This window comes from Mustelus asterias, chromosome 1, assembly GCF_964213995.1.
Source record: "Mustelus asterias chromosome 1, sMusAst1.hap1.1, whole genome shotgun sequence".
In the NCBI taxonomy this organism is placed as follows: domain Eukaryota; kingdom Metazoa; phylum Chordata; class Chondrichthyes; order Carcharhiniformes; family Triakidae; genus Mustelus; species Mustelus asterias.
This window is the reverse complement of record NC_135801.1, coordinates 95,854,563-95,882,412: the sequence shown is the minus strand read 5'-3', so window position 1 is coordinate 95,882,412 and position 27,850 is coordinate 95,854,563. Positions and strand designations below refer to the sequence as shown.

Genomic DNA, 27,850 nt, shown 5'->3' with positions numbered 1-27,850 from the left:
AAGCAGCAACAGCCAAATTTGTTGCACCATGGTGGGCTCTGCTGCACAGAGGAGGAGTAAAAAGTATGGGAATGTAATAGTTATCAGGGATTCAATTGTGTTATATGCACTGGAGTTTAGAAGAATGGTGGAGAGGGATCTCATAAAAATCTATAAATTCCTAACAGAACTAGACAGGGTAGATGCTGGAAGGATGTTCCCGATGGTGGGGGAGTCCAGAACCAGGGGTCACAGTCTAAGGATACAGGGCAAATCTTTTATGACTGAGCTGATGAGAACTTTCTTCACCCAGAGAGTGGAAATACTGGCGAATGAGCGTTTAAAATCCTCAAATCTGCAAAGACATCTGAAGGCTAAGCATGGCAATATGAAGAACAAACCTTTAGATTTTTTTCAAAGGATGCAGCAAGAACTGAAATCATCAGCCCAAGTTCTTAGGAATAATTTAACATTGAATGACAAAGCACAATTAGCATCTTACACGGTAGCTTACCTTGTGGCCAAAAAGAAAATACCCCACACTGTTGCAGAGAGATGAATTCTCCCTGCAACATTAGACATGGTATTTGATGAGAAGCCAGCTGAAAAACTGAAATGCATCACGCCTAGTGATAACACAATGTTTTGTTGAATTTAGCGGGGGATTTCTCAATACAATTGGATGAAGTAAGAAGTCTCACACCACCAGGTTAAAATCCAACAGGTTTATTTGGAATCACGAGCTTTCGGAGCACTGCTTCTCCATCAGGTGAGGAAGGAGCAGCACTCACCTGAGGAAGGAGCAGCGCTCTGAAAGCTCGTGATTCCAAATAATCCTGTTGGACTTTAACCTGGCGTTGTGAGACTTCTTACTGTGCCCACCCCAGTCTAACGCCGGCATCGCCATATTGTGATGCATGAAAGTATGGATGTTACAGATTGCGCAACCTTACGTTCGGTATGTTTCGGTATGTACATTCGGGCATAATTTAAGAAAGCTAGAAAAGATCGCAAAGTAAATGTTTCAATCCTGAAATCCGATCAAGAGGCTAGAATGTTATCAACAACAGCGACAACAACCTCCATTCATATAGTGCCTTCATTGTGATAAAGCAGCTCAATAATGTTATCAAGCACAATTGGACACCAAGCCACATAAGGAGACTTTGGGGCAGAGAAGCTTGGTCAAAGGAACATCTTCAAGCAGGAAAGGTAGAGAGCCAAATTGACCTTGCTGACATTTTTGAAATGGATTTTGTTTCTGAGTGTGCACAGTAAGTAGTGTGATTAGATCGTCATAATAACCTTTAGCAACGTCTGACATTTATTTTAAGTTTTGGATCTGCTTTTCCTTTATGTATTCAGGTTTATGCATGGAATTGGAAGATCAGGTGACATTGCAGCTATACAGCCCAAAGCAGCAGGATCCAGTCTCCTGAACAAAATTACAAACTCTGTAGTTCTGGACATCCTTCGAGTTGCAGGTTTGACAAAATTTATACTGTATTGCAAGCTCTGTTTTACTCAATAGAAACAAGATGCACCGATAGTTTGCTCTGTGATCTTATCATTTGTGTATAAGTAAATACAAATGAATAAATTGTGTTCTTTATAAATTTTAAGTTTAAAATGGCTCCCCAGCTCCTGTTTATCTGGCTTTTAGAAATTGGCCTTTGATCCTGACTTCTATATATAAGCTAGGAAAACATTGCCAGAAATGAGTGTCACCATGGGTATGCAGTCTTGAAGAAGAAGGCCCATGGCTTATGAAAGTTGGGCCTCGGGCCTCCTCCTCATAAAAGCTGTAGCTGGCCATTTGATTTCCCAGCACAGCTTGTCAGTCAGGATGCAGGGAAATGAGATGGCTACGATGTTGATGTAGGTCTTGGGATGGTTTAGGTGAACTGAAGGTAGGTGGTCCTAATGCAGGTACTCGAGCCTTTATTTGCATATTCATATTTCAGACAGGACCTGCATTCAATGTGATAATCCTAAATTTATACTCCCTACTTACTGACTCACTAGGTTTTCAAATTTACATCATCAAGATCTCATAATTTTGAACACCTCTATTAGATAAAATCCCTCCAAGTGCAAAAGGAGGCCATTCAGCCCATCAAGCCTGCACCAATAACAATCCTACCCAGGTCCTATCCCTGTAACCCCATGTATTTACTCTGCTGGCTCCCCTGACCCCAAGAGGCAATTTTGCATGGCCAATCAACTGAACCTGCACATCTTTGGAGATCTCTGAACCTTTTTTGGTTTAATATTTCTCTACTCTCTCCTCATAACTGAAACCTCTCATCCCACGTACAATTGTAATAAATCTTAATTTTCACCATATCCTTGATATCCTTCCCAAAGTAAGGTGGACAAAAATATAATGATTGCAGCAATGAAGGAAGCTATTCATAAACTAACATATACTGATGTAATTGTCTTATCCAGTAAAAATATGAGGAAGGCTTAGAAAGAATGCAGACAATATTTAGAATAATGGTTCCATGGATGACGGACTTCAGTTATGTAATTAATTTGGAGAAGCTGGAGTTGTTCTGAGAGGTTTGGGAAGAAATTTGATAGATGTGTTCAAAATCACGAAGTTGCCTGGACAATGTTCCTTCTGACAAGGGTGGCACAGTGGTTGGCATTGCTGCCTCACAGCTCTAGGGACCTGGTTTCATTTTCAGCCTCGGGTGACCGTCTGGTGGAGTTTGCATGTTCTCGCCGTGTCTGTGTGGGTTTCCTCCGGGTGCTCGGTTTCCTCCCACAGTCCAAAAATGTGTAGGTTAGGTGGATTGGCCATGTTAAATTACCCCTTAGTGTAGGTTAGATAGATTAGTCATGGTAAATGTGCGGGGTTACAGGGGTAGGGCAGGGTAAGACACTCTGTTAGAGAGTTGGTGCAGATGTGATGGGCCAAAAGGCCTACTCTATACTGTAGGGACTCTATGATTCTATGAGGGGTTTCTATTAAGCCTGTGCTAGCTCTCTGTAAGAACAATATATCTCATCTCATTGCCCTGGTGTCCTGGTCTTTCTAGTCCTGGAATATTTTTCCTTCAGGTGTTTATCAAATTCCCTTTTGAAAGGCACAATTGAATCTGCCTCCACTATCCTTTAACTCTGTGCATTCAAGATCAAAGATCTATTTCCAAAATTGAAAGGGAGACTTTGTACTTCGGCAATTATTCTGGTCGGTTGTTATAAATCTGAGCCATCCTTTGGCTCGCAAGTGGAAAAAAGTGGAAGCTAAGGACATTTAGCATGTCCGCTATGACTCTGACCAACTTTTAAAGATGCACCTAGAAAGCATCCTTTCTGGATGGTATGGCTACTGCTCTGTCCAAGACCGCAAGAAACTACAAATGATTGTGAATGAAGCCCAGTCCATCACGCAAACCAGCCTCCCATCCATTGACTACGTCTAGATATCCCACTGCCTCGGAAAAACAGCCAGCATAATCAAGCACCCCGGACATACTCTCTTCCACCGTCTTCCGTCAAGAAAAAATACAAAAGTCTGCGGTCACATACACTGCATAAAAACATTTTCCTCATGTCACTGCTAGTTCCTTTACTGATTATTTTAAATCAGCATTCTCTGGTTCTCAACCTCTCATCACGGGGGATAGTTTCTGTCTAATGACTCTGTCCAGAGCCCTTCATTGTTTTGAACAACTTTATGAAATCTCCTTGTTGATTTATTATTGTTTTAACATAAAGTGAAAAGTATTGTTTCTTGCGCGCTATACAGACAAAGCATACCGTTCATAGAGAAGGAAACGAGAGAGTGCAGAATGTAGTGTTACAATCATAGCTAGGGTGTAGAGTAAGATCAACTTAATACGAGGTAGGTCCATTCAAAAGTCTCATGGCAGCAGGGAAGAAGCTGTTCTCGAGTCGGTTGGTATGTGATCGCAGACTTTTATATATTTTTCCCAATGGAAGAAGGTGGAAGAGAGTATGCCCGGGATGCATGGGGCCCTTGATTATGCTGGCTGTTTTTCCGAGGCAGTGGGATATCTAGGCATAGTCAATGGATGGGAGGCTGGTTTGTGTGATGGACTGGGCTTCATTCACAATCCTTTGTAGTTTCTTGCGGTCTTGGACAGAGCGGCAGCCATACCATCCGGAAAGGACGCTTTCTATGGTGCATCTTTAAAAGTTAGTCAGAGTCATAGCGGACATGCCACATGTCCTTAACTTCCACTTGTGAGCCAAAGGATGGCTCAGATTTATAACAACCGACCAGAATAATTGCCAAAGTACAAAGTCTCCCTTGCAATTTTGGAAATAGAGCTTTGATCTTGAATGCACATTTCCTGCTGCAACTGCTTGTACTTCGATTATTAAAGACCAAAGAAAAGTATAGCACAGGGATAGGCCCTTTGGCCCTCCAAGCCTGTGCTTATCATAATGCCCTAACTAAACTAAAAAAACCTTCTGCCCTTACTTGGTCCATATCCCTCTATTTCCTCCCTATTCATGTACCCATCCAGATGCCTCTTAAATGTTGCTCATGTGCCTGCTTCCACCACCTCCTCTGGCAGTGCGTTCCAGGCACCCACACTCTCTGCATGAAAAACTTCCCCCGCACATCTCCCTTAAACTTTCCCCCTCTCGCCTTGAACCTGGGCCCCAAGTCTAATAAACCTTCATAAAAAAAGTCCTTCGATGTCAAGAATACTTGATCTTTCCATTACTGACATCCCTTAACCTTGATGAGCAGAACATTTCACCAAAATTATTCTACTTGTTTTTTAAAACCATATTTTAGTTGTTAAGCAACAGAGTCCGCAATATGTTTACTACTACACTATTGGACAATTAATTTGAGTTCAGAACACACACTGAAAAACGCAAGGTCTATTTCCAATCAAATTGTGGGAGTTGGTGGCAGGGAAACAAGTTGTTCCCAGAAATACATTAACATGAATCAGTGAACCACATTACTATTTTCTCAGATTAATGGACCTGTAATAGGTTATAGCTTTTGCAGAAATCAGCAAGTTTTATTAACAATTTGTGAGTTAACAAGTCTGAAACATTATTAAAATATCACAGGTACACAAAGTTAAAGAACAGCACAATGTTATAAATCTAGCTGTTAATGCAAGATAATTAGCAATCATGCATTATTTTATTTATTTATAGCTTGTTGCCACATATCCACATCTACAAGGACGAGAGGGGAGAAAGAGGTGATTTGTCCTCTCTATACCTCTTTGGCATTAATGCATCCATCTTTCCCATTCCAAACATCAGAATTGTCTCTTACATCTGCCACAACTCTTGATGAGTTGTACTTCTGATTGGTCATGTACAGCATGTTAAAATGACTTTACCGCTCTCTGCACAGGCTTGGAGGGCCAAAGGGTCTGTTCCTGTTCTGTACTTTTGTTTTTTTTTCACTCATTGCACTCGTGTAATGCCTTGAGACGTTTTAGTATGTTAATGGTGCTTTATGAAAGGAAGATGTTATTGGAATATCTGCCCAAAACAATTCTGGTTGTAGAATAATGCGGTCAGTTGCAAAAGAAAGTTTCTGTTAATCAGTCCCAATGATGCTCTTAAACTGCAGTGTCAGAGAAGTGTTTCCCTGCTGTGCCATTCCACTCGCTGGACCAATCATTTCTTCCGATGTTAAGATATGAGACCAGTCAGTTTGTGCTGAATTGTGATATTTTAATAGTATGAATCCATGTACACTCGTAGCTTGTTTTGTTCAAGCATTTTTCTGCTGCAGTTCTTCGCAGACAGAACACTAAGGAGGTGTGTCCTAACTATCTGAGCTCAACGTGCCCCCAGGTCCTTGAAGCGAGAAGACAATGTGCCATTCAGACCCTCCATTTATTCCCACTCCTCCATTGTTTCTTACTCCTTTTTAAATGTCAGCATGTGTGTAAATCTGCATAAGGTTATCCAGGTTATCTTAATCTTATGGAGAATTCAGAGTGCAGTACCCCAGTCAGGATATTCTTGTAACTACCAATGGGGGAGATGGTACTCCAGCTATTGAGTATCCTATCCCTTCAGGACCTAGTTTCCACAGTTTATCAAATAATAGGCTTTAACCATTCATACTACTCTCCTTGTCCCAGACAGAAATTGCTGTTGCAACAGCAACCTTGTGGAAATTTGGAATCTGTTTTTGTTTTCATCTCTATGGAACTCTCTTGAGTCATGCTTCAGTTTCTTACAGAAACCCTGAGCAATAATATTTACCTGACAGACTTGTCGCAGTTCACAAACCATGCATGTGAGCTAAAAACATCTAGATGTGATGTTTTCAAGCAGTGTAAGTTCATTTGAAGCAATTGGGCCTTTATCAATATCTGTACTCAGCTCTGTTGGGCTATCTCTCAACATCTAATTAGCATGGACCTGAAACCAAGATCTGTCGAAATGCAGTTACTGCAATTATCTATGTTCGCTTAAGCAGCACGGTTTCAGAATGTAAGATAAGGCTTGGAATGAGAAATGGCAATTTGATCCATAAGTTTTATACCTTCCGTAAACCATATACTGTTTGCTTTATGGACTCATCGCACTTAATTAATCATCCAAAGGTAAGTCATTCTAAGTTTCTTCTTTATTCCCAAAGGTAGTTTGTTCTGCACTGGCATGGTGGGCAAACTAGCCTCCTTCTGTCCTGTATTATTCTTTGATTCTAAAATTAGAACCAATGCTCTGCATGGCAGCACAGCAACTTGAAAATTCCCACTCAAGCTATGAACTAGTTCACCTCTTTAAGTTATTGCAAGTGTGTGGTCACACTAAAAAATTATAGACCCCATGCATAACAACAAAAATTAGAGGATACGATGATTTAAAAACTCCATGTTATAGACTTTAATATGATAAATAAGGCCATTCGAACCATTGGGTTTATACTAGCACTTTGGAAGAGCTGTACATTTTGTTCCATTTCCCTGTCCTTTTCCCATATCCTTTTCCATTCTTGTTTTCAGATATTTATCCACCTCACATTTATAGATTCCACTTCCACCAGTGATCTGATAGGACATTCCATGTTCCACCCAATGTTAAAGCAAATTTAAAAATCTGCAAAGCTTTTGCTTTGATCTTTTGATTATGACATTAAATTGATCACTGATCACTCACAGAACAGTGGAAATAATTTTCCCCTATTCAGTTTATCAAAATGTCTCAAATTTCTGAAGACCTTGATTAGATTTTCTCTGTTTTAATGCCTGGAGTCTCAATTTCTGTAGTTGCCATAAGCTGTCATCCCTGGTAGCTTTTCGGTGAATCTCTTCTACACTTTGTCCATGGCTTTGATATTCTTACTAAAGCAAGGTGCCCAAAGCGGCACACATATGCTAACAATGACCTGCCTAGTGATTTGTATAGATTTAGCATTGTCTCTTTGTTTTTGTACTCGCTGCTACTATTTATTGAGGTTCACTATGTTTTTATCTTTGCAGCTTTTTTTTATTCATTCATGGAATGTAGGTGTCACTGGCTAGGCCAGCACGCATTGTCCGTCCCTAATTGCCCTTGAGAAGGTGGTGTTGAGCTGCCTTCTTGAACCACTGCACAATGTAGGTACACCGACAGTGCTATTGCGAAAAGAGTTTCAGGAATTTGACCCAATTGCAGTGAAGAAATGGCAATATAGTTCAAAGTCAAGATGGTATGTGGCTTGGAGGGGAACTTGCAGGTGGTGGTGTTCCCACGCATTAGCTACCCTTGTCCTTCTAAAGTGGTAGAGGTCATGGGTTTGGAAAGTGCTGTCAAAGAAATTTGCTGGCCCAACTTTCAAGATATATTTAATTGAGCCCCCAAGCCTCTCTGCTCATCTAAACCTTTTAAAAGTTTTATTGTTCAGTGACAAATCCCTCACATTCTTCTTCCCAAGATAACTCACCTCACCCAAGTTTCAAATGTTATTTCTGACTGCACAAAATACCACAGGTTTAAGTGGTTGAATGCCTTAGCCCATGTTTGTGAGACGAGCACCACTTAAAGCTATCTTGTGCTATTTAAAGCCAACCTGTACCTCTGAACGGGAATGCTGGCGCATCAGGGCAATGAACATGCTCCAAGTTTCTCTGTTGCTACATTGGACGCCTTGGAGGAGGATATGAGAGGAGGCAAGACAAACTTTGCAAAAGACAGAGTGACCAAGCATGAAATGCAAATGTGGGGCTTGCAGCCGTACTAAGTATTTGAGAATGAGGTGAAGTTATGAATGTTAGGAATGAATTGTGACTGATAGAGATTGTTACTAGTTGAGTGTTGGGGTTATGATGCGTTGAGCAAGCATAGAAATGACAGTCAATGCCAGGAGTCAAGCCCCAAAGGTCTGGATGCAGTGGCGCAAAAAGTTCAGTGACCTTAAGTGAGTGGTCAAGGTCAGTAAATGCATATTCAAATACCTTATCCTACCAACGGAACCAGGAGCCTCAGACACTTGCTCAATGCATCATAATCACAACACTCACCTAGTAACAATCTCTATCCGTCACGATTCGTACCTAACATTCATAACTTCACCTCATTCTCACCCACTTACTACGGCTGCAAGTCCAACACTTGCATCTCATGCCTGCTACCTTTTTGACCATGACAGCTACATGATCCACACAGCTTGCTCCACACTTACTGCTTCACTTCCCCCTCTCGTGCAGGACAAAGTGATACATAACAAGATGCAGCTAAAAGCTAACTGGCCAGGGACAGGTTTGACTATACATTCTTAGCCTGATGGAGGGCCATTGCAGGGCCGCAATCATTGAAGACAACACTAGCCTCATACCTTATCCTCCTTTTCACACTTCACTTCCCCCTCATCCCACAATCTTGTCTGATTCACAAATTCACAAGCTCCAAATGGTCTAAGCAGGTACCTCTTGTTTCCATCCCCGATGACCCCACCATTCCTGCCCCTTGGGCTCCCTCATTCAATCTTTCCTTTGTCTTTTATCCTTTCAGATAATTAAGAACTGCAATCTGGTCTGTGGTGGAAGAGCAAGAGGTGGATAAGCAGGAAGAAAGGGATGAATAAAAAACAGGCACTTGCGGCCACCAGTTTGGATACTGACACTGCACATACATTAGTGGGTAGATTAGTGACAGGATCTGTTCATTGTGGGAAACTGATCACAAGTAATCTTTATTGAGATCAGGGGACAAAGGTAGTGGAGGTATCAGCTCGCAGGTAGGTGGGGTTACATATGAGTTATGCTGCAGAGGACTCGGGTGAGGACTTTAGGGTGGGCTATGGCAGGTGGTGACAGGTTTGCACAGCAAAATGTTTGGTGCATTGGAAAGCCTACCAGATAGCCTGTGGTCAATGTCAGGGAGCAGGGAGGAGCCTGGTACTAATCTGGCACAGGACCGTGTGCTGAACTTGTGGTCATTTTTACCAGTGTGGACGTGGTGGCCAACTCCATTAGTACACTTGTGGACTTTACCATGATGCAACATACGTTGGCCAATGACTCCCCTTCCATTGCAGCATAAGCAGCAGATACTCAATGTCTGGCTGCTGCCAGATTTCTGCTAACATTTTTACGAATAGCAATGTTCTAAAGGTCTTGCAGGGTCTCAGTCTCTGTCGTCCAGCAGAGGATTTTTCAAGAACCTCGATGGTGGTGGGAGCTCTGAGGGGTGTGAACCTGCTGTTCTATCTCAGGGTGATAGCATCACTCCTCCCACTCCTACTTGCTGTTGCCTGTCAGGCAGAAAGCTCAGAGCACTGCTTGCCCATGGCGAGATGGTGCAATCTGAAACCTGGTCTTCTAGTCTAGAGCTATTCAAGGTTGTCCTGCAAGGCCATCTGCAGTCTCCGCAGGAATGTCAGCAACCAGCTATTAGCACCCTTCCACCTACAATGCTGGGGTAGCACTGTTTAGGAGTATTAGTAAGAAGTTTAACAACACCAGGTTAAAGTCCAACAGGTTTATTTGGTAGCAAAAGCCACACAAGCTTTCGGAGCCCCAAGCCCCTTCTTCAGGTGAGTGGGAATTCTGCAGAGTTTCACTGGCTGTCCTGTCTGGAGACAATACACATCTCTTTAGCCTGTCTTGATGCTCTCTCCACTCACATTGTTTGTATCTTAAAGACTTGATTAGCTGTAAGTATTCACATTCCAACCATTATTCATGTAAATTGAGTTTGTGTCTTTATATGCCCTGTTTGTGAACAGAATTCCCACTCACCTGAAGAAGGGGCTTGGGGCTCCGAAAGCTTGTGTGGCTTTTGCTACCAAATAAACCTGTTGGACTTTAACCTGGTGTTGTTAAACTTCTTACTGTGTTTGCCCCAGTCCAACGCCGGCATCTCCACATTAGGAGTATTAGGACAGACAAAGGTGCACGGAAGACAGGCATTAAGGGAATGCACAAGGGTCATTAGTTAATTTGTATATGAACTATAACATCATTATGTTTTATAAATTAGGCTTTGACTGTTTATTTTCTCTTGAGTTTTATTTTTGCATTGTGGAAAGAGGGTGTCATGATGGTCATTAAAGAGGAAAGGTGCAGTGTGGGACTATTGGTGAATGGGAATTTGGGATAGCACTTACCGGAACTGCAGTCGGATAAGTCATTCAGTGACATCCTGGTTACAAATGGATCTCCTCTTTTCCTTCTCCTCTTCTGGTCATCACACACCTACTGGCAAGGGCTGTATCCTCAGGATGACAGCATGGTTGTGCAGCATGTAGCAGACCCCATGGATCTTGACTTTCACTCTGCTGAGTACAGTGGGGCTCCTTCAGAGCAGTCCAAGCTGCAGAATGTTGTTTCAGCACACCCAGGGCCTGCTCAATCATTCAGCTTTTGTTATATGCATGCTGTCCATACATGTGTGGATTGCAGACCAAAGTCATGAGCCACATCAAGGGATTGGTTTGTCGTGGTCCTCCAAATGCTGATTGACACAGTGGATTTTTGCAGAATGAAGACATCATGATTTCACATTTTTAAACAAAAGTACAAACTTTATGGAACAAATTAAACAGTGCAAATATGATTATATTAACGCTATAGGTTAGAACTATATACGTTATGCACTCAGTTTAACTTCTTATTTCTCCCAAAAATTCTGTTGCACTTTATGATACCTTAGAATTATTTACTTCTATTGGGACTATCCACAAGTATGCCACAGTCCTTTGGAACTTCACACTTCAATTTTCCCCATTGTTCCAGTAAGTCTCAATTACAGTTCCAGCCAGTTTCATTTACTACCTTTGACTGAGGATGCCTCAGTCCCTTGTTTAGATTGCCATTTCAATACTTTCCAGCGAATTCTGCTGATTGTTTTCTTATGCCACAACGCTCTGTGAGGATCATTGTAAACTCTTCTGCTCGCTTCAAACTAGGCAATCTTCCTTTTGCGTAACAAAATTCAATCTCAAATTCAAGCCTCACCTGCATTCCATACCGAGAATGATGAAGTTAGCTTTTCATCTGTTTACACAGCAGGGCTAACTGCCATTCATAGAGTCATAGAGGTTTACAGCATGGAAACAGGCCCTTCGGCCCAACTTGTCCATGCCAATCTTTTTTTTAAACCCCTAAGCTGGTCCCAATTGCCCACATTTGGCCCATATCCTTCTATACCCATCTTACCTATGTAACTGTCTAAACGCTTTTTACTGCTACCTCTGGCAGCTTGTTCCAGACACTCACCATCCTCTGTGTGAAAAAATTGGTCCTCTGGACACTTTTGTATCTCTCCCCTCTCATCTTAAACCTATGCCCTCTAGTTTTAGACTCCCCTACCTTTGGGAAAAGATATTGACTATCTAGCTGATCTGTGTCCCTCATTATTTTATAGACCTCTATAAGACCACCCCTCAGCCTTCTACGCTCCAGAGAAAAAGGTTCCAGTCTATCAAGCCTCCCCTTATAACTCAAACCATCAAGTCCCAGTAGCATCCTAGTAAATCTCTTCTGCACTCTTTCTAGTTTAATGATATCCTTTGTTTTATAGGGTGACCAGAACTGTACACAGTATTCCAAGTGTGGCCTTACCAATGTCTTGTACAACTTCAACAAGATGTCCCAACTCCTGTATTCAATGTTCTGACCAATGAAACCAAGCATGCTGAATGCCTTCTTCATCACTCTGTCCATCTGTGACTCCACTTTCAAGGAGATATGAACCTGTACCCCTAGATCTCTTTGTTCTGTAATTCTCCCCAACGCCCTACCATCAACTGAGTAAGTCCTGCCCTGGCTCAATCTACCAAAATGCATCATCTCGCATTTGACTAAATTAAACTCCATCTGCCATTTGTCAGCCCAATTGATCAAGATCCCGTTGCAATCCAGGATAACCTTCTTCACTGTCCACTATGCCACCAATCTTGGTGTCATCTGCAAAGTTACTAACCATGCCTCCTATATTCTCATCCAAATCATTAATATAAATGACAAATTCCGGTGGACCCAGCAATGATCCCTGAAGGACCCAGCAATGATCCCTGAGGCACCCCGCTGGTCACAGGTCTCCAGTTTGAAAACAACCTCTACAACCACCCTCTGGCTTCTGTCATGAAGCCAGTTTTGTATCCATTTAGCTACCTCATCCTGGATCCCGTGAGATTTAACTTTATGCAACAACCTACCATGCGGTACCTTGTCAAAGGCCTTGCTAAAGTCCATGTAGACAACATCAACTGCACTGCCCTCATCTACCTTCTTGGTTACCCCTTCAGAAAACTCAATCAAATTTGTGAGACATGATTTTCCACTCAAAAAGCCATGCTGACTGTTCCTAATCAGTCCTTGCATCTCTAAATGCCTGTAGATCCTGGCTCTCAAAATACTTTCCAACAACTTACCCACCACAGATGTGAGGCTCACTGGCCTGTAGTTCCCAGGCTTTTCCCTGCAGCCCTTTTTAAACAAAGGTACAACATTTGCCACCCTCCAATCTTCAGGCACCTCACCTGTGACTATCGATGATTCAAATATCTCGGCTAGGGGACCCGCAATTTCCTCCCTAGCCTCCCACAATGTCCTGGGATACACTTATATTTGTGTTAGGAAGAATGTATAACTTTAGGTTGAATTTATATTTGTGTATTAAGAAAGGTGGAACATGGTTTCAGTTTCATTTCGTTGTTTTTGTGAGCTTGGTGCTGGGATGTCTGAAGTGTTTCCACGCAAAGAGGCACAGTTTTCTGGATTTGTATGTATACTTGCATTTTTAATGAAGTTTTACAGCCTCTGTAGTGAAGAGATGGGTTGCAAAAGAGTAAGCAGTTCAGTGATTTTGGGAAAAATGCAAAGTCGGAAAATTGTGCTGTTGCCGAGTGAGAGGGATTCAGTGACACATTGGGCCCGATTTTACCATTGCGTTGCGCCCGTTTTTGGGTGCGAAAACTTGGTAAAGTCGGGCGTGAGGCGAGTAGCGCGATCCACACCCGTGTCCACGCCCTTTCCCCCTTTACCAAGGCCCAAAAATGGCCACGATTGGGACTGCGCCCGAAACGGGTGCGACGGCCATTTAAATGCATTTGCATGCATTTAAATTGACTTAATGGGCTGCATGCCCAACTTTACCGGCATTTCCCCCTTTACCAACGCGTTCGCCCATCCAGAATTGGCGCGGAACAGACATGCTCCACAAAAGTCCAATTCAGGCGCCCCAGTTAGTGAGGAGATAGGTGCCGAGCATCCGGCAGCTCTCTGCTTGAAATCGGTTGGGGGGTGGGGGCAGTTCACTGCCACCCAGCCTGAGATCAGTGGGAGAAAAGGGAGGTCTGCTTCCACTCTGTCTGAGATCAGTGGGGGGGGGGGGGAGGGGGTCACTCTGCCTGAGATCGGTGGGGGGGTGGGAAGGTGGGCCCGACGGCTCTCTGCTTGAGATCGGTGGGGGGGCGGGGTAGGAGGGTCCGCTGCCATTCTTCCTGATATCAGTGGTAGGGGAGGGGGGGGGGTCACTCTGCCTGAGATCAGTGGGAGGAGGGAGGGGGAGGGGCACTTTAGATACAGTTTCACAGATTTGAATAATTTATTTGATCTGAAGTGGATTTTACAATCCTTCAGGGTTTACTGAATGCTTTTAAACTAATTTAGCCCCAATTCCAAAACAAAGCCTCTGCCTGGAGTACAGAGGGTGGGGGGATAAGGGGATCAGTAATGTTCTGGGGGTGGGGCAATATCTGTGGGGGCCAGGTGGAGGGCATTATCCGGCCCGGGAGGGATGTGGCAAGGGAACAGCATTCTATCATTTTTTTTCTGTGCATGTGCAGTTGGAAGTGCTGATTGGAGCTGCAAGATTTCAGGTGTGTTAAGCCCCGCCCACAGGCTTGTGCAGCGCGATTCGGAATCACTGATATTTTTGCAGCAGAGCGCGTATGGGGGCGCCGGAGAACGGGTCTAAAAGTCAGATCTGAAACACTCCCAGTTTCAAGTCTGCCCAGCACTTAGAATCTAAACGGTAAAATAGGGCCCATAGAGCCACATAGAGGGAAAGACAGAAAAGCAGTGCAGGCTGTGTATGTCAGAGAGTGAAGACAAGAGTTCTAAGCTCTCTGATAAGGAATACTGCAAGGCTGCTGGGGCCTGAGTTTCAGTCTGGGATCTGACTGTCTAGTATTAACATCAACTGGATCGTAACATCTGTCAGTGAGCTGCATACACCAATTCCAAGCTGAAACTAATACTCTCAGCAAACGCCCAGATAATTTGAAACCAGCAAATCTCCCTAAGCTCCTCTCATCTCCATGATGACATAGCATGCTTTGGGATGTCCTTGAATAGACTTTTAGATACAGTTTCATAGATTTAAATAACTTATTTGATCTGAAGTGGATTTTACAATCCTTCAGGGTTTACTGAATGCTTTTAAACTAATTTAGCCCCAATTCCAAAACAAAACCTCTGCCTGGACTACACTTCCTGCAAGGATTGTAGATGTCATGTCTTCAAAAGGCCCATAGATAGGTTGTGCATTGTTTAAATTTCTCTACCTGCTAGAGCGGCACGGTAGCACAGTGGTTAGCACTGCTGCTTCACAGCTCCAGGGTCCCGGGTTCGATTCCTGGCTCGGGTCACTGTCTGTGTGGAGTTTGCACATTCTCCTCGTGTCTGCGTGGGTTTCCTCCGGGTGCTCCGGTTTCCTCCCACAGTCCAAAGATGTGCGGGTTAGGTTGATTGGCCAGTTTAAAAATTGCCCCTTAGAGTCCTGAGATGTGTAGGTTAGAGGGATTAGCAGGTAAATATGTGGGGGTAGGGCCTGGGTGGGATTGTGGTCGGTGCAGACTCGATGGGCCGAATGGCCTCCTTCTGCACTGTAGGGTTTCTATGATTTCTATGATTCTATATTATGGTCTCACCTTTCCAATTGTTAACCTTTTAAGTCAACATGGCTCGAACCTGTAATGTAACCTTTTATATGTAATAGACTTCAAGCTCATTTTAATTACATCCACTTCAGTGCTGTATTTTCTACAGTTAAAACCTTAATTCCAAAACTAAAAAATCTTTGGTGGGATTTACATCACAACCAGCCATATGTTTTGGCACATGGCAGGAGGTGGCCCGCCATTGGCCGGCAGTGGGATCTTCTGGTCCCACTGTTGTCAACAGGGTTTCCCATTGAATGCACCTCATGCCGCTGGGAAACCTGCGGCGGGGGTGCACCATCGGCGGGACCAGAAGATGCTGCCGGTGTGAACGGCCGGAAGGTTCCGGCTTGTATTCTAAAATACATGAACCACGCACGAGATATCGACAGTAGTATATTCCAGAAGGAATGCCTACAACTGCAACCATGTCTGGGAGCAAGAAGTTTGTGCAGAAGCCGTGAAGTCAGAACATAAGTCTTTCAGCACCTGCCACTCCACTCCCTGTAACCATGAGCAACTTTAAACAACTAGAAATCACCAAATACAATCAGCAACTAACATGTAAGTAGCTGATGATTCATTTAAATAGCACTTGTGGGCGACCACCCAGCTGCTGAATACCTACTCTGCATACTTCCTATATTTGCACCCTCCATGTACACGAATGTTCTCACGAGAATTATGTGCACGTTGTATCTGCCATATTAGAACAAATAGTACTTATAGAGCCAGGAAAGTGAGAGTTAAGGAGCTGTTTTTCACAACCACAGTATTCTAAATAAGAGGAATACCAGACAGCATCTACAGCATATCCATTTTCTCAATTCCAAAATTTTTCATCCTTAAAATGTGCTACAACCTTTTCTTTATAAGATGTGGAGCTGGAGAAGAACTATCTGGTTAATTATCTTTTTTTTGCTATGCCGATAACAGATCTCATGGACGGTTGTAATTAAATACAGTTGCATGTTTTGCAGTGAAGTGATATTCTACATGAACTTTTGTTTTGTAACATGTTACAGAGGAACTTCGTGCCCTGATGCTGAGATGGTGAATTTCGCAACCCATACTAGTGTGTAATATGCAAACAAATAAGTTTAGATGGTTAGGTGAGAGGCCAGGTGTGGTAATCCAAAAATACATTCGACAACTATAATGAATCGGTTAATTCAGAAGTCTAGGTATTCCTTTACTGCTCCACTTTTAGATTTATTTCATAGAAAATAGAAATATTTCATAGAAATATTTAATTGAACTGTTACTTATTTGCTTTATCGATACCTTTTTTCAGTAATTGGCTTGTACATTAACTGCTCTGAATAATACTCTACAATGTGATCTTTGCTGGTGCAGCTTCTTGCGAAGCAATTCTGCAGTTTGGACTCTTAATTGATTCATCTTTTATACACAGTTCGTCCTTCAGTGTTGACATTATAATTGACAAAATAGAAATGCAAATCATCGGATTATTAAATGCTATCCTTCATGGCCATCAAGTATGTGGGTATTATTTGACTTTGTTGATAATCTACACTCTAGAAGATGCTAACAGTGAGCCTCTTTTATTACCAGGTGTTCGAACAGTGTCTAGCTGCTTTGTGGTTCCATTGGCAACAGGAATGAGTTTGACTCTTTGCTTCCTTGCACTGCGACATAGGAGACCGAAAGCAAAGTTTATCATATGGCCAAGGATTGATCAGAAATCATGCTTCAAGTCAATGATCACTGCAGGTACAAGATTATAATTTATGTTATCAGACGGTAATTGAACATAAACTCCTGCTCCTGCTGCCACTGTTTTCCTGTTTTAATTGTTTTATTTTTTCGTTCTCCTATAAAGTATATTCTATTTTCCCATCGCACTTCACTTCACTAACTTTTTTGAGGCTGTGTACCCTCCCATTGGGGCATACATCATATTTTGTACCCTCCCTGATATTTTTCCTCTCCCTCTCCTCGCCTGGATAAACACTCCCAGGATGTAATCATTATATCTGTAAGTTTTCTGTCGCTCTGTATTGGTATGGCCCAGTAGAGATCCTTCAACTCTTTTTTTATATTTACTGTATAAGGCTCTCCCTCCCTACATTGCATAGTACTGGAGGGTATGGAGGGGAGAGGGGGTGAAGACTGAATTTATGGCATGCTGTTCATGCTGCAGTATGGTGAAATCATTTAAAAACACAATACCAAATTCCACATGTACACAGATGACAACCAGCTGCATCTCCCCATCTCCTTCACTTCATCCCCAGATTTCTCACACCTCCCTCATTTATCACACTGCTTTGCCAATCTCCAGTACTGGATGAATAGAATTTCCTCCAACTAAATATTTGGATGACGAAAGCCATTCTCTGTGGAACCCATCACAAGCTCTGTTCCTCAATCACTAGCTCCATCCCTCTCCCTGGCAATAGTCTGAGGCCGAGCGAGAGGAACAACACTTCATCTTTTTTCTTGGCACTCAACAGCCTTCTGAACTCAACATTGAGCTCAGCAATTTTAAATCATAACTTTTGCCTCCATTTTTGAATTTTTTGGATGATTCATTTTTTTCTTTGTTTCTTTATTCCTTCACTTTACATTCGGACAGCTGCTATCCAGCAATTCTCACTTTACCTGGGAGTGTCTTTTGTTTTTTTCACCTGTCCCATTGCCATTCATTTTGGCGACACTGTACAGCCTTGATGTACTCCTCACTTTGCTTGAGACATGTCTGATTGTCCACCTTGTAGCCTGATGCTTGCTCTTTGGTACCAGTAAAAGCTCTGGATCAATCTCACATCTTTACTGTCAGTGTCACATTTCAGCAGCACGTCTATTAGAATTTGGTAATAAACAGACCCAATTGCTTTTTCATAATCTGTGAAGCATATGTAACACTCTTGTTTACTCCTATTTATTATTCGAAGATTGGCTGAGGTTAAATATTCCCCCTCTTGTTCTTAGACGTTATGTTGTTACTTCATCTATGTCTGGAGCTGTTCCTGTATTCAGTAGTTTTAAAGCATTCTTTACTTCTGAAAACAGAATGTTTGGACCTCCATTAGGTTGAGGATTCCCTCCAGTTGTATTGTTGTCCAACTCACTTATATACTCTGTCCATCTTTGTGCTATTGCATCCATTTCAAACAATATTTTTCGATATTTGTCTTTTATCCACCCAATATGTTTTGTTATATCTTTCTTCCTATCCATCAAAGATTTCACCCTGATTTCACTGTGATTTTTTGTTTTCCTTCCAGCTCCAGTACCCCATCAGGCATCCTCTTATCCCATTTTCCTTTAGGTTCCTTACATGCTTTCTTTATTTTCTTTTCAATTCCATCATACTCAGGTGTTTATTTTCTTTCCTCTATTGTCATTGTTAATATCTCATCTGTTATCCATGCCTGTCTTTTTTTCTTTTCGGTTTTGGTAATATATACTGTGCAGCATTTTGTATTCCCTCATTCATGGATTAGATATACTTCCAGGGATGATAAATGTAGGCAAGAATATAGAAAAACTGATGATACTGTGCCACTTGCAGAATCAGAAGAGGTAGATCAAGTAAAATCTAGGTTTGGAATATGGATTTAGTATGAACACCAAAAAGACAATAAAAATGGTAGTTAGAAGGAATATATTAGAAGAAACAAGACTGAAGTGGATGGTGTTGCACTGGAACAAGTAGGTAAGTTTGTCTCTTTAAGTCAATGATAACAGAAGATGGTAGATACAATGCTCAAATCAGAAAAAGGATAGAGATAGCACTCAGTATTTCTCTGAAGGTGAAGAACATGTTAACAACAAGAAAACTCAAAGTTAATAACAAGGAAAAACCTCATAAGATGCTACATTCTATCCACTTTCCTGTATGCTTCAAAAACCTGAACAATAAGTCCAGGAAGGAAACAGAGGCTTTTGAATTGTGCATGCTAAGACATGAAGGGGTACTTGAAATTCCAAGAGCAAAACAAACTCTTACAAAGTGACACCCAGAAAAATAAAATGTCAGTGTTGTGGCCATTTGACCAGGGCTGAAAAGCTGCTGAGCTCTTTATCAGAGGGAAATGTGAAGGACAGCAGAAAGAGGGATCGACTCAGGTGTAGTTGGATGATGGACATCATTGAGCGGTTGCAGATGAGCTACAGTGGATGTGTGAGGATAGTGCAAGACAGAGGAGCATAGCATACCAGGAAAGCAGATCTCCTGGTAGGAGTAACTACAAAGAGCAGCAACATTACCATTCCCCTTGCCTTTTGTACTGTGAAACCTTCTCCCCAGCCCTCTATCATCCCTTTTGTTGTTCCTTATCCGTCCCCCTTTCACTTGCTCCAGACCTGTTACATTACTATCTTTCTATGTTCATCAACCTGAAATGTTAACTCTGTTTCTCTTCACCAAAGCTGCCTGACCTGCTGAGTATTTCCAGCATTTTCTGTTTTTATTTCAGATATCCCACATCTGTAGTATTTTGCTTCTGTGTTGTGAAGCTGAACCAAACTGTGAGCAAACTTGATGTCATCTTTGACCCGGAATTGAGCTTCGGGTGGCATGGTGGCGCAGTGGTTAGCACTGCTACCTCACAGTGCCAGGGACCCGGGTTCAGTTCCGGCTTTGCATGACTGTGTGGAGTTTGCGTGTTCTCCCTGGGTCTGCGTGCATTTCCTCTGGGTGCTCCGGTTTCCTCCCACTGTCCAAAGATGTGCAACTTAGGTTGATTGGCCATGTTAAATTGCCTCTTAGTGTCGGGGGATCAGCAGGGTAAATATGTGGGGTTTTGGGGATAGGGCCTGGGTGGGATTGTTGTCGATGCAGGTTTGATGGGCCAAATGGCATCCTCCTGTATTGTAGGGATTCTATGAAATACCAAATGCTTCATTGTTGATAATGACCGGGTATGGGCTGTCTATTTTCAGGGCCAATTGATTTGCCAGGTACTATCCACAAGATGCTTTGCAAATAACGTGTCGAGTCTTCTTTGAAAGCACCTTCCAAAGGCAGGAGCTGCATCACCTTGAAGGACAAGGACTGACAATGCATCAGAACAACATAATATACAAGTTCCTTTCCAAGTCACAGGCCACCTTGGAAATATATTGTTGATCCTATGTCACAGAGTTAAAATGATGGAACTTCTTCCCTAACAGCACTGTGAATATATCCACACAATAAGAAGTTTAACAACACCAGGTTAAAGTCCAACAGGTTTATTTGGTAGCAAAAGCCACAAGCTTTTGGAGCCTTAAGCCCCTTCAGGTGAGTGGGAATTCTGTTCACAAACAGGGCATATAAAGACACAAACTCAATTTACAGAATAATGGTTGGAATGCGAATACTTACAGCTAATCAAGTCTTTAAGATACAAACAATGTGAGTGGAGAGAGCATCAAGACAGGTTAAAGAGATGTGTATTGTCTCCAGACAGGACAGCCAGTGAGACTCTGCAGGTCCAGGCAAGCTGTGGGGATTACAGATAGTGTGACATGAACCCAATATCCCGGTTGAAGCCATCCCCTATGAACAAGCCCTCCGTATACACAGGATCTGCTCAGATGAGGAGGATCGCAACAGACACCTCCAGACGCTGAAAGATGCCCTCATAAGAATAGGATATGGCGCTCGACTCATCGATCAACAGTTCCGACACACCACAGCGAAAAACCGCACCGACCTCCTCAGAAGACAAACATGGGACACGGTAGACAGAGTACCCTTCGTCGTCCAGTACTTCCCCAGAGTGGAGAAGCTACGGCATCTCCTCCGGAGCCTTCAACATGTCATTGATGAAGACAAACATCTCGCCAAGGCCATCCCCACACCCCCACTTCTTGCCTTCAAACAACTGCACAACCTCAAACAGACCATTGTCCGCAGCAAACTACCCAGCCTTCAGGAGAACAGTGACCACGACACCACACAACCCTGCCACAGCAACCTCTGCAAGACGTGCCGGATCATCGACACACATGCCATCATCTCACGTGAGAACACCATCCACCAGGTACACGGTACATACTCTTGCAACTTGGCCAACGTTGTCTACCTGATACGCTGCAGGAAAGAGTGTCCCGAGGCATGGTACATTGGGGAAACCATGAAGACGCTGCGACAACGGATGAATGAACACCGCTCGACAATCACCAGGCAAGACTGTTCTCTTCCTGTTGGGGAGCACTTCAGCGGTCACGGGCATTCGGCCTCTGATATTTGGGTAAGCGTTCTCCAAGGCGGCCTTCACGACACATGACGGCGCAGAGCCGCTGAGCAGAAACTGATAGCCAAGTTCCGCGCACATGAGGACGGCCTAAACCGGGATATTGGGTTCATGTCACACTATCTGTAATCCCCACAGCTTGCCTCCTGGACTTGCAGAGTCTCACTGGCTGTCCTGTCTGGAGACAATACACATCTCTTTAACCTGTCTTAATGCTCTCTCCACTCACATTGTTTGTATCTTAAAGACTTGATTAGTTGTAAGTATTCGCATTCCAACCATTATTCTGTAAATTGAGTTTGTGTCTTTATATGCCCTGTTTGTGAACAGAATTCCCACTCACCTGAAGAAGGGGCTTAAGGCTCCTTAAAGCTTGTGTAGCTTTTGCTACCAAATAAACCTGTTGGACTTTAACCTGGTGTTGTTAAACATCTTACTGTGTTTACCCCAGTCCAACGCCGGCATCTCCACATCAATATATCCACACCACATGGACTCCAGCAGTCCATGTGGTGTGGTGTGGAAGGCAGCTCATCAGACTTTCCCAAGGGCAATTAGGAATGGGCAATGAGTGCTGGCCTTGCCAGAATGCTGACATCCCATGAACCAATATCTGCTCCATTACCAAGCCTGCCTGCTTCCTCTCTGTGACATTTCCCAACTCCACTTCTGCCTCAGCTCATCTGCTGAAACCCTCATCCATCTCTTTTTTACTTCTCAATGTTGTGATTCCAATGTCCTCCTGCTTAAGCCAGAATTGTCACGCCGGCAGGATCTTCTGGTCCCACTGACAGTGCACGCCCCGCTGCAGGCTTCCCAGTGGCATGAGGTGGAGTCAGTGGGAAATCCCATTGACAGCAGCGGGACCAGAATATCCTGCTGTCTCTCGCCATGGGGAGGCCTGAGAATCCCACTCTTAAGCTCAGCTAAACCCTGCTGCTCTTGTCCTAACTCACACCAATCTCCATTCACCCATCATATCAGTACTTGCTGATATGCATCACCTCCTAGTCTGGCAATGCCTCGGTTTTAAAACTCTTGTGGGTTTCTGTAGGGCAAATTTATTTCAACTTACCCTCTACTGCCAGTGCGGTACTATAGCTGCCACGTCACTGTGTACATATTTTACCCAACATCCAGACACTTGTATTTTCCAGCACCATATTTAGAAACCTGCAGCTGTATTTAATGTAGGTGATGGGGATCTCCTCCTCTGGAAACATGCCAGCAGGTTGCTTTCCCTGCTCTGCACACAGCATTTCCCCACCCTATGGCTAGATTAATATTAGTGGTGGCAGAATCAGGACCTTCAGAACCATACAAATTAGGAGCAGGAATAGGCAATTTAGCCCCTCGAGCCCGCTCCACCATTTAGTACGATCATGGCTAATCTCATCTCAGCCTCAACTCCATTTTCCTGCCCCTTCTCCATAACCCTTCAAACCCTTCATTACTAATTAAACATCTGTCTGCCTCTTCCTTAAATTTACTCAATGTCCCGGCATCCATCATGCTCTGGGGTAGTGAATTCCACAGACCCATGACCGTTTGAGAGAAATCATTTCTCCTCATTTCTGTTTTAAATCTGCCATCCCTTATCCTAAAGCAATGGCCTCTTGTTTTAGATTGCGAGAGGAAACGTCCTCTCCGTATCTACTTTGTCAATCCCCCTTATTATCTTGTACACCTCAATTAGATCTCCCCTTATTCTTCTAAACTCCTGGGAGCATCGGCCTAAACTACCCAATCTCTCTTCGTAAGACAAACTCCAAGTATGGAATCTTCCCGTCCCACCCACCACGGGAATCGTAGCGGACGGGACACGGACCATGCAATGGTCTGTTGACCTCGGGCCGGATTTTCTGGAATCAATCTAGTGAGCATTAGTTAAGGGCCTCAATTAGCAGTAGGGCAGGAAGGCTGTCCACAAGCCTTCGTGGCCCAGACTTAATCAGGACAGAGGAAGAAAGGCAACAGGATCCCACTCACCAACCTCATGCCTGATTAAATGCCCCCCTCCCCACCACCACAAAACTCACCACAGGGGTGGGAATTAAATCTCATTCCTTGTCTGCACTCCACACATGCTGAGATAAATTTCAGCTTTTACTGCTGTGCTTGGGAGTATCTAAAGCAGCACAGACCAAAAATCAAAGATGGACTTTTTGCTTTGTACAAATTAGTATCTCACTGTGTGATGCATTCACCAACCAAGAGGTCGAGGGAGCAACCAGCTATTAACTTTATCGGATACATTTCATCGACTCTGCTGCCAGAACAGAGCCTGGAGGATGGATCAGAGAATCAGGCACAGAGGGCAACGGGCTCAATTCTTGATGCTTCTAATCTTAAACAGAGAACCGAGACAGCTGCAAATTGGCTGTGCCGATGTCTGTGTTCCATTCTGCCACCCTTCCTCTTATCAAAAAAGACTCTGTATTAGCACAGAGATTTCAATAATGTACTCATTAACATCAAAACTTTGACAATTAAAATACTATCACTTTTCAAATGATGTTATTAAAGCCCAAATGTTCCATTAATGTAACCACAGGGATTAAATATGTCATTTTATGGTCCAAAAACAATTGCATATTTGTATAAGGTACAGGACACCCAAATCCTCAACAACTGGATAAAATGTATAGTAACAAATTGAACCACTCCAAAATAATAAACCTATACTGTGATATGGCATTAAAATAGGGAGATATGATTGATAATCTCCCCTAGGCTAACATTTCAGTTTATAATGCAATTTGTATGCCTGTGCGCTTTTTATTATGTGACATTGTGACAAAATGATTTTCACGTTTTTTTTATCAACTCACAGACACTTGTTCATTTTTAATATGTTGCTGACTGAAAACCTGATTTATTGCAAGATCAGGTGTCAGTGTGGGATGTAAAATGTTCCTTACTGTTTTATAATTGAACTGATTCATTTCCGCACTTGCATTTATTTTTGGATCAGGTTTTGAACCTGTAGTGATTGAGAATCTGCTTGAGGGAGATGAATTGCGCACAGATTTGCAGACGATTGAGAGCAAGATCCAACAGCTTGGGGCAGAAAATGTCCTTTGTGTTCATTCCACTACCTCCTGCTTTGCCCCAAGGGCTCCTGACAGGTAAATTTTCTCTCTCTGCTTGCTTCTGATTTGGTAAATACCCCATACTATTCGACCCATTTAACCCATGTTGCTAAATGGAAGGAGTTAATCTGTTTATGACTACTGGTCAGCTGCAGAAGCTATTATCTGGCTTGGTGATTATTGCACAAGCTAAAACAAAAGCTCGAGGAAGCTGTTAGTTCTTTAAAAAAATTTAATTGCCGTGCATAGATGCACTCATGTTTGTGGTGTGGAAAATGGACAGTGAGTGACATGCCTTTATTTCTTTTTTGTTTTCTCCCCTCTCTTCATTCTGTGGGGCAATGATCTATTACTGGTAACTCTTAGTTGCCAATCTACAAATGGTAACCCTGTTAAGATACTGGTTGCAGTACATTGGTTGACTATTTAATGCAAAGGAAGAGTAGTTGAGACAGGTTCTACCTTCACATATAGGTTTTGCAGTTGGAGGTACTGAATACTGAAAGGAAAAGTGCCTGGTACAATGCAAAGACTTCAACATGGCCTTTTGAGTCCATCATCCGCCAAGCCCTTTGGAAAGACCTCCAGAGACTTGGGATGTCCAGCAATAGTTGTTACTATCCCTTGGCTCCTGCATAATGGTATGACAGCAATTGCCCTTCACAATGGATTGGAGACCAAACCCTTTCATATCCAGACGGTCATTAAGTAAAACTGTGTGATTGCCTTGATGCTTCCAATCGTAAATAGAAAACCGAGATAGCCTCAAATTGGCCGTGTGTGTGTGTGTGTGTGTGCGCGCGTGTGCATGCCGTTCTGCGACCCTTGCCTTATTGAAAAGGACTCTGTACTAATGCAGAGGTTTATTCTCAAGGTAATCGCCCTTTTCAGTGCTTTAATTATTAGAGATTACTTGGGCTCTCTCAGAAGGTGAGTTTGAAGGTGATTGGCCCTTACCACTGTCAATCAAAGGGTGCAGGTGGAGCATGGCACCATGACAGACAGCTAGGCAACCAGTAAAATCAACCAGTATCTTAACAGGGTTACCAACTGTGGCTGCACATATTCTGGGAGCTGTCATCACATGATCTTCTAGTTGGCTTTCTAAAGAGCAATCCCCCCAACCCCAAAGCTCCTGCCATTGGTCACCCAATAAGTGCATCATCACTGAGCCTCACCTTCTGAAGACTTTTCAATGTGTCCCAGTTTTATTATCAGGAAAGGATGAACTGACTGGATCGCTTTTCTCTAAAAAAGCAAAGGCCCAGGGGCCTTTTGGGGCCTGTAAAATTGTGAAATTTGATAGAATAGAAGCAGAGATTTGATGTATAAGAGCAGAACTAGAGGCCATGAAGGTATGATGGTCATCAAGAAATCAAATAGGGAATTCAGGAGAAACTTATGTATCCAAAGAGTGATAGAAAGATGAAACGTGTTACCACAGGGAAAGATGAGACATATTATAAATGTATTTAATGGAAAGCTAGATAAGCATATGAAGAAGAAGGGAAATGAGAGTTATGTGTATAGAGTTAAATGAGGAGTAGACTTGAACGGTGCATGAACCAGTTGGATCGAATGACCTGTTTCTGTGCTGTACATTCCAGATAATATTTTACAAAAGTATTATGTTGATCTTTGTTGGCTTTATTCCTATGACGTGCTTGTATTTTTTTGCAGACTCGAAGAACTGGCTCAAATTTGTGAAAAATATGATGTCCCTCACATAGTCAATAATGCTTATGGAGTGCAGTTGTCCAAGTGTATGCACCTCATTCAACAGGTATGAAGCAAGACCATTGCTGTAAAACTATTAGGAACTAAGAAAATATCCAGTGGAAATGAGTTGCTATTAATTTGGTCTAAGTATTTTAAATACTTTGGGTTGTATTTTCTGCTGTTTGCTGATGTTAAAGTAAACATCGACAGAAGTATAACCTGAGTTTCTCTATTTTATACTTTTAGCTACCTTGTTGCTAAAATTGAGGAGTAGAGAAAACTTTATTTTCATTTCTAATTATACATTAAAGAACATTCTTTCCATGAGTAGCATTCTATTCTTACTACACCTCTGTGTTTTCTCATCCTTCAATTGCATTAAAATGACTGCCACTTTCAGGGTAAATTGCAGAGTCAGTTTGTAGAACAGGCAGGAATAGCGCACTTTGAAATCTCAACTGAAAGCCCACCGTGTTTTCCATCAGGATAACTGAACGTAGCAAATGTTATATCAGTAGCAGGCCAACGTTTTGCACAGTCTGCATTTCTTATTTTAGCATGACCACCGCGTGCCCTTTGTTTACTGTGTGCCATTTAATAATTCTGAAAAGTAAGCACATGAAACTATGAAACAATCAAATTGTTGGACAGGAGTTTGTGACCCACAATAAGCTCTACATTTCAGTCGCGTCATCAAGAATAGCCAGCAGAAACTCTGGGCTTCTCTACTGGGCATAGGTAGGAAAAAAACAAAAGACTTGCATTTATATAGTTCATTTCATGATCACCGAGGTCCCACAGCACTTCATAGTCAGTGAAATACTTTTGAAGTGTTGTCACTGTTGTAATGTGGGAAATACAACGGTCACTTTTCACACAAAACTCCCACAAACAGCAAGATGATAATGACCAGATAATCTATTTTGTGATGTTGATTGAGGGGTAAACATTGGCCAGGACAACGCTCCTACTCCTCTTTGAAATAGTGTCACAGAATCTTTTGCATCCGCCTGAAAGGACAGACAGAGCCTCGCTTTTAATGTTTAATTTGAAAGATGGCACCTGGCACAGATCATTCTCTCTCGGCACTGTGTGTGTGTTGCATCAGCCTAGATTTCTGTGCTCAAGCCCTTAAGTGGGACTTGAATCCTCAATCTTCTGACTCAGAATGTTACTGACTGAGCCATGACTGTGAAAGTCTTAATCGTGATCACCCTTAGTCATTTCAAACACTTCCTAGTATGAAACAAATTCCAAAATTAGGATACTGCTTTAATTAGCACAAAAGCTGATGTGAATGGTGAAAATCTGAAAATGACCTCTCTTTGTCCTCAGCCTACTGCAGTGTTCTAATGCAGCTTACCATAAGCTCAAGGAACAACGCCTCATCTTTTGATTAGGAATTTGTGGCCTTCTTGGCTCAGTATTGAATTCAGCAATTTCAGACTGCAATCTCTACCCCCATTTTGATTCCTTTTCTTTGCATGTTTCACTCTTACTCTTGTTTTTTC

The 27,850-nt window shown here is 42.7% G+C and overlaps 1 protein-coding gene across 2 annotated transcripts in view; it reads left to right on the top strand.

Moving 5' to 3' along the window:
* sepsecs (Sep (O-phosphoserine) tRNA:Sec (selenocysteine) tRNA synthase) overlaps window positions 1-27,850 on the top strand; it is a 78,249-nt gene that overhangs the window by 22,118 nt on the left and 28,281 nt on the right. For both annotated transcript variants that reach the window (XM_078215518.1, XM_078215526.1), the window contains exons 4-7: window positions 1,345-1,463; window positions 16,895-17,053; window positions 24,503-24,656; window positions 26,301-26,403. In XM_078215518.1, coding sequence (XP_078071644.1) covers window positions 1,345-1,463; window positions 16,895-17,053; window positions 24,503-24,656; window positions 26,301-26,403 — 535 coding nt within the window. The remainder of the gene's footprint in view (window positions 1-1,344; window positions 1,464-16,894; window positions 17,054-24,502; window positions 24,657-26,300; window positions 26,404-27,850) is intronic.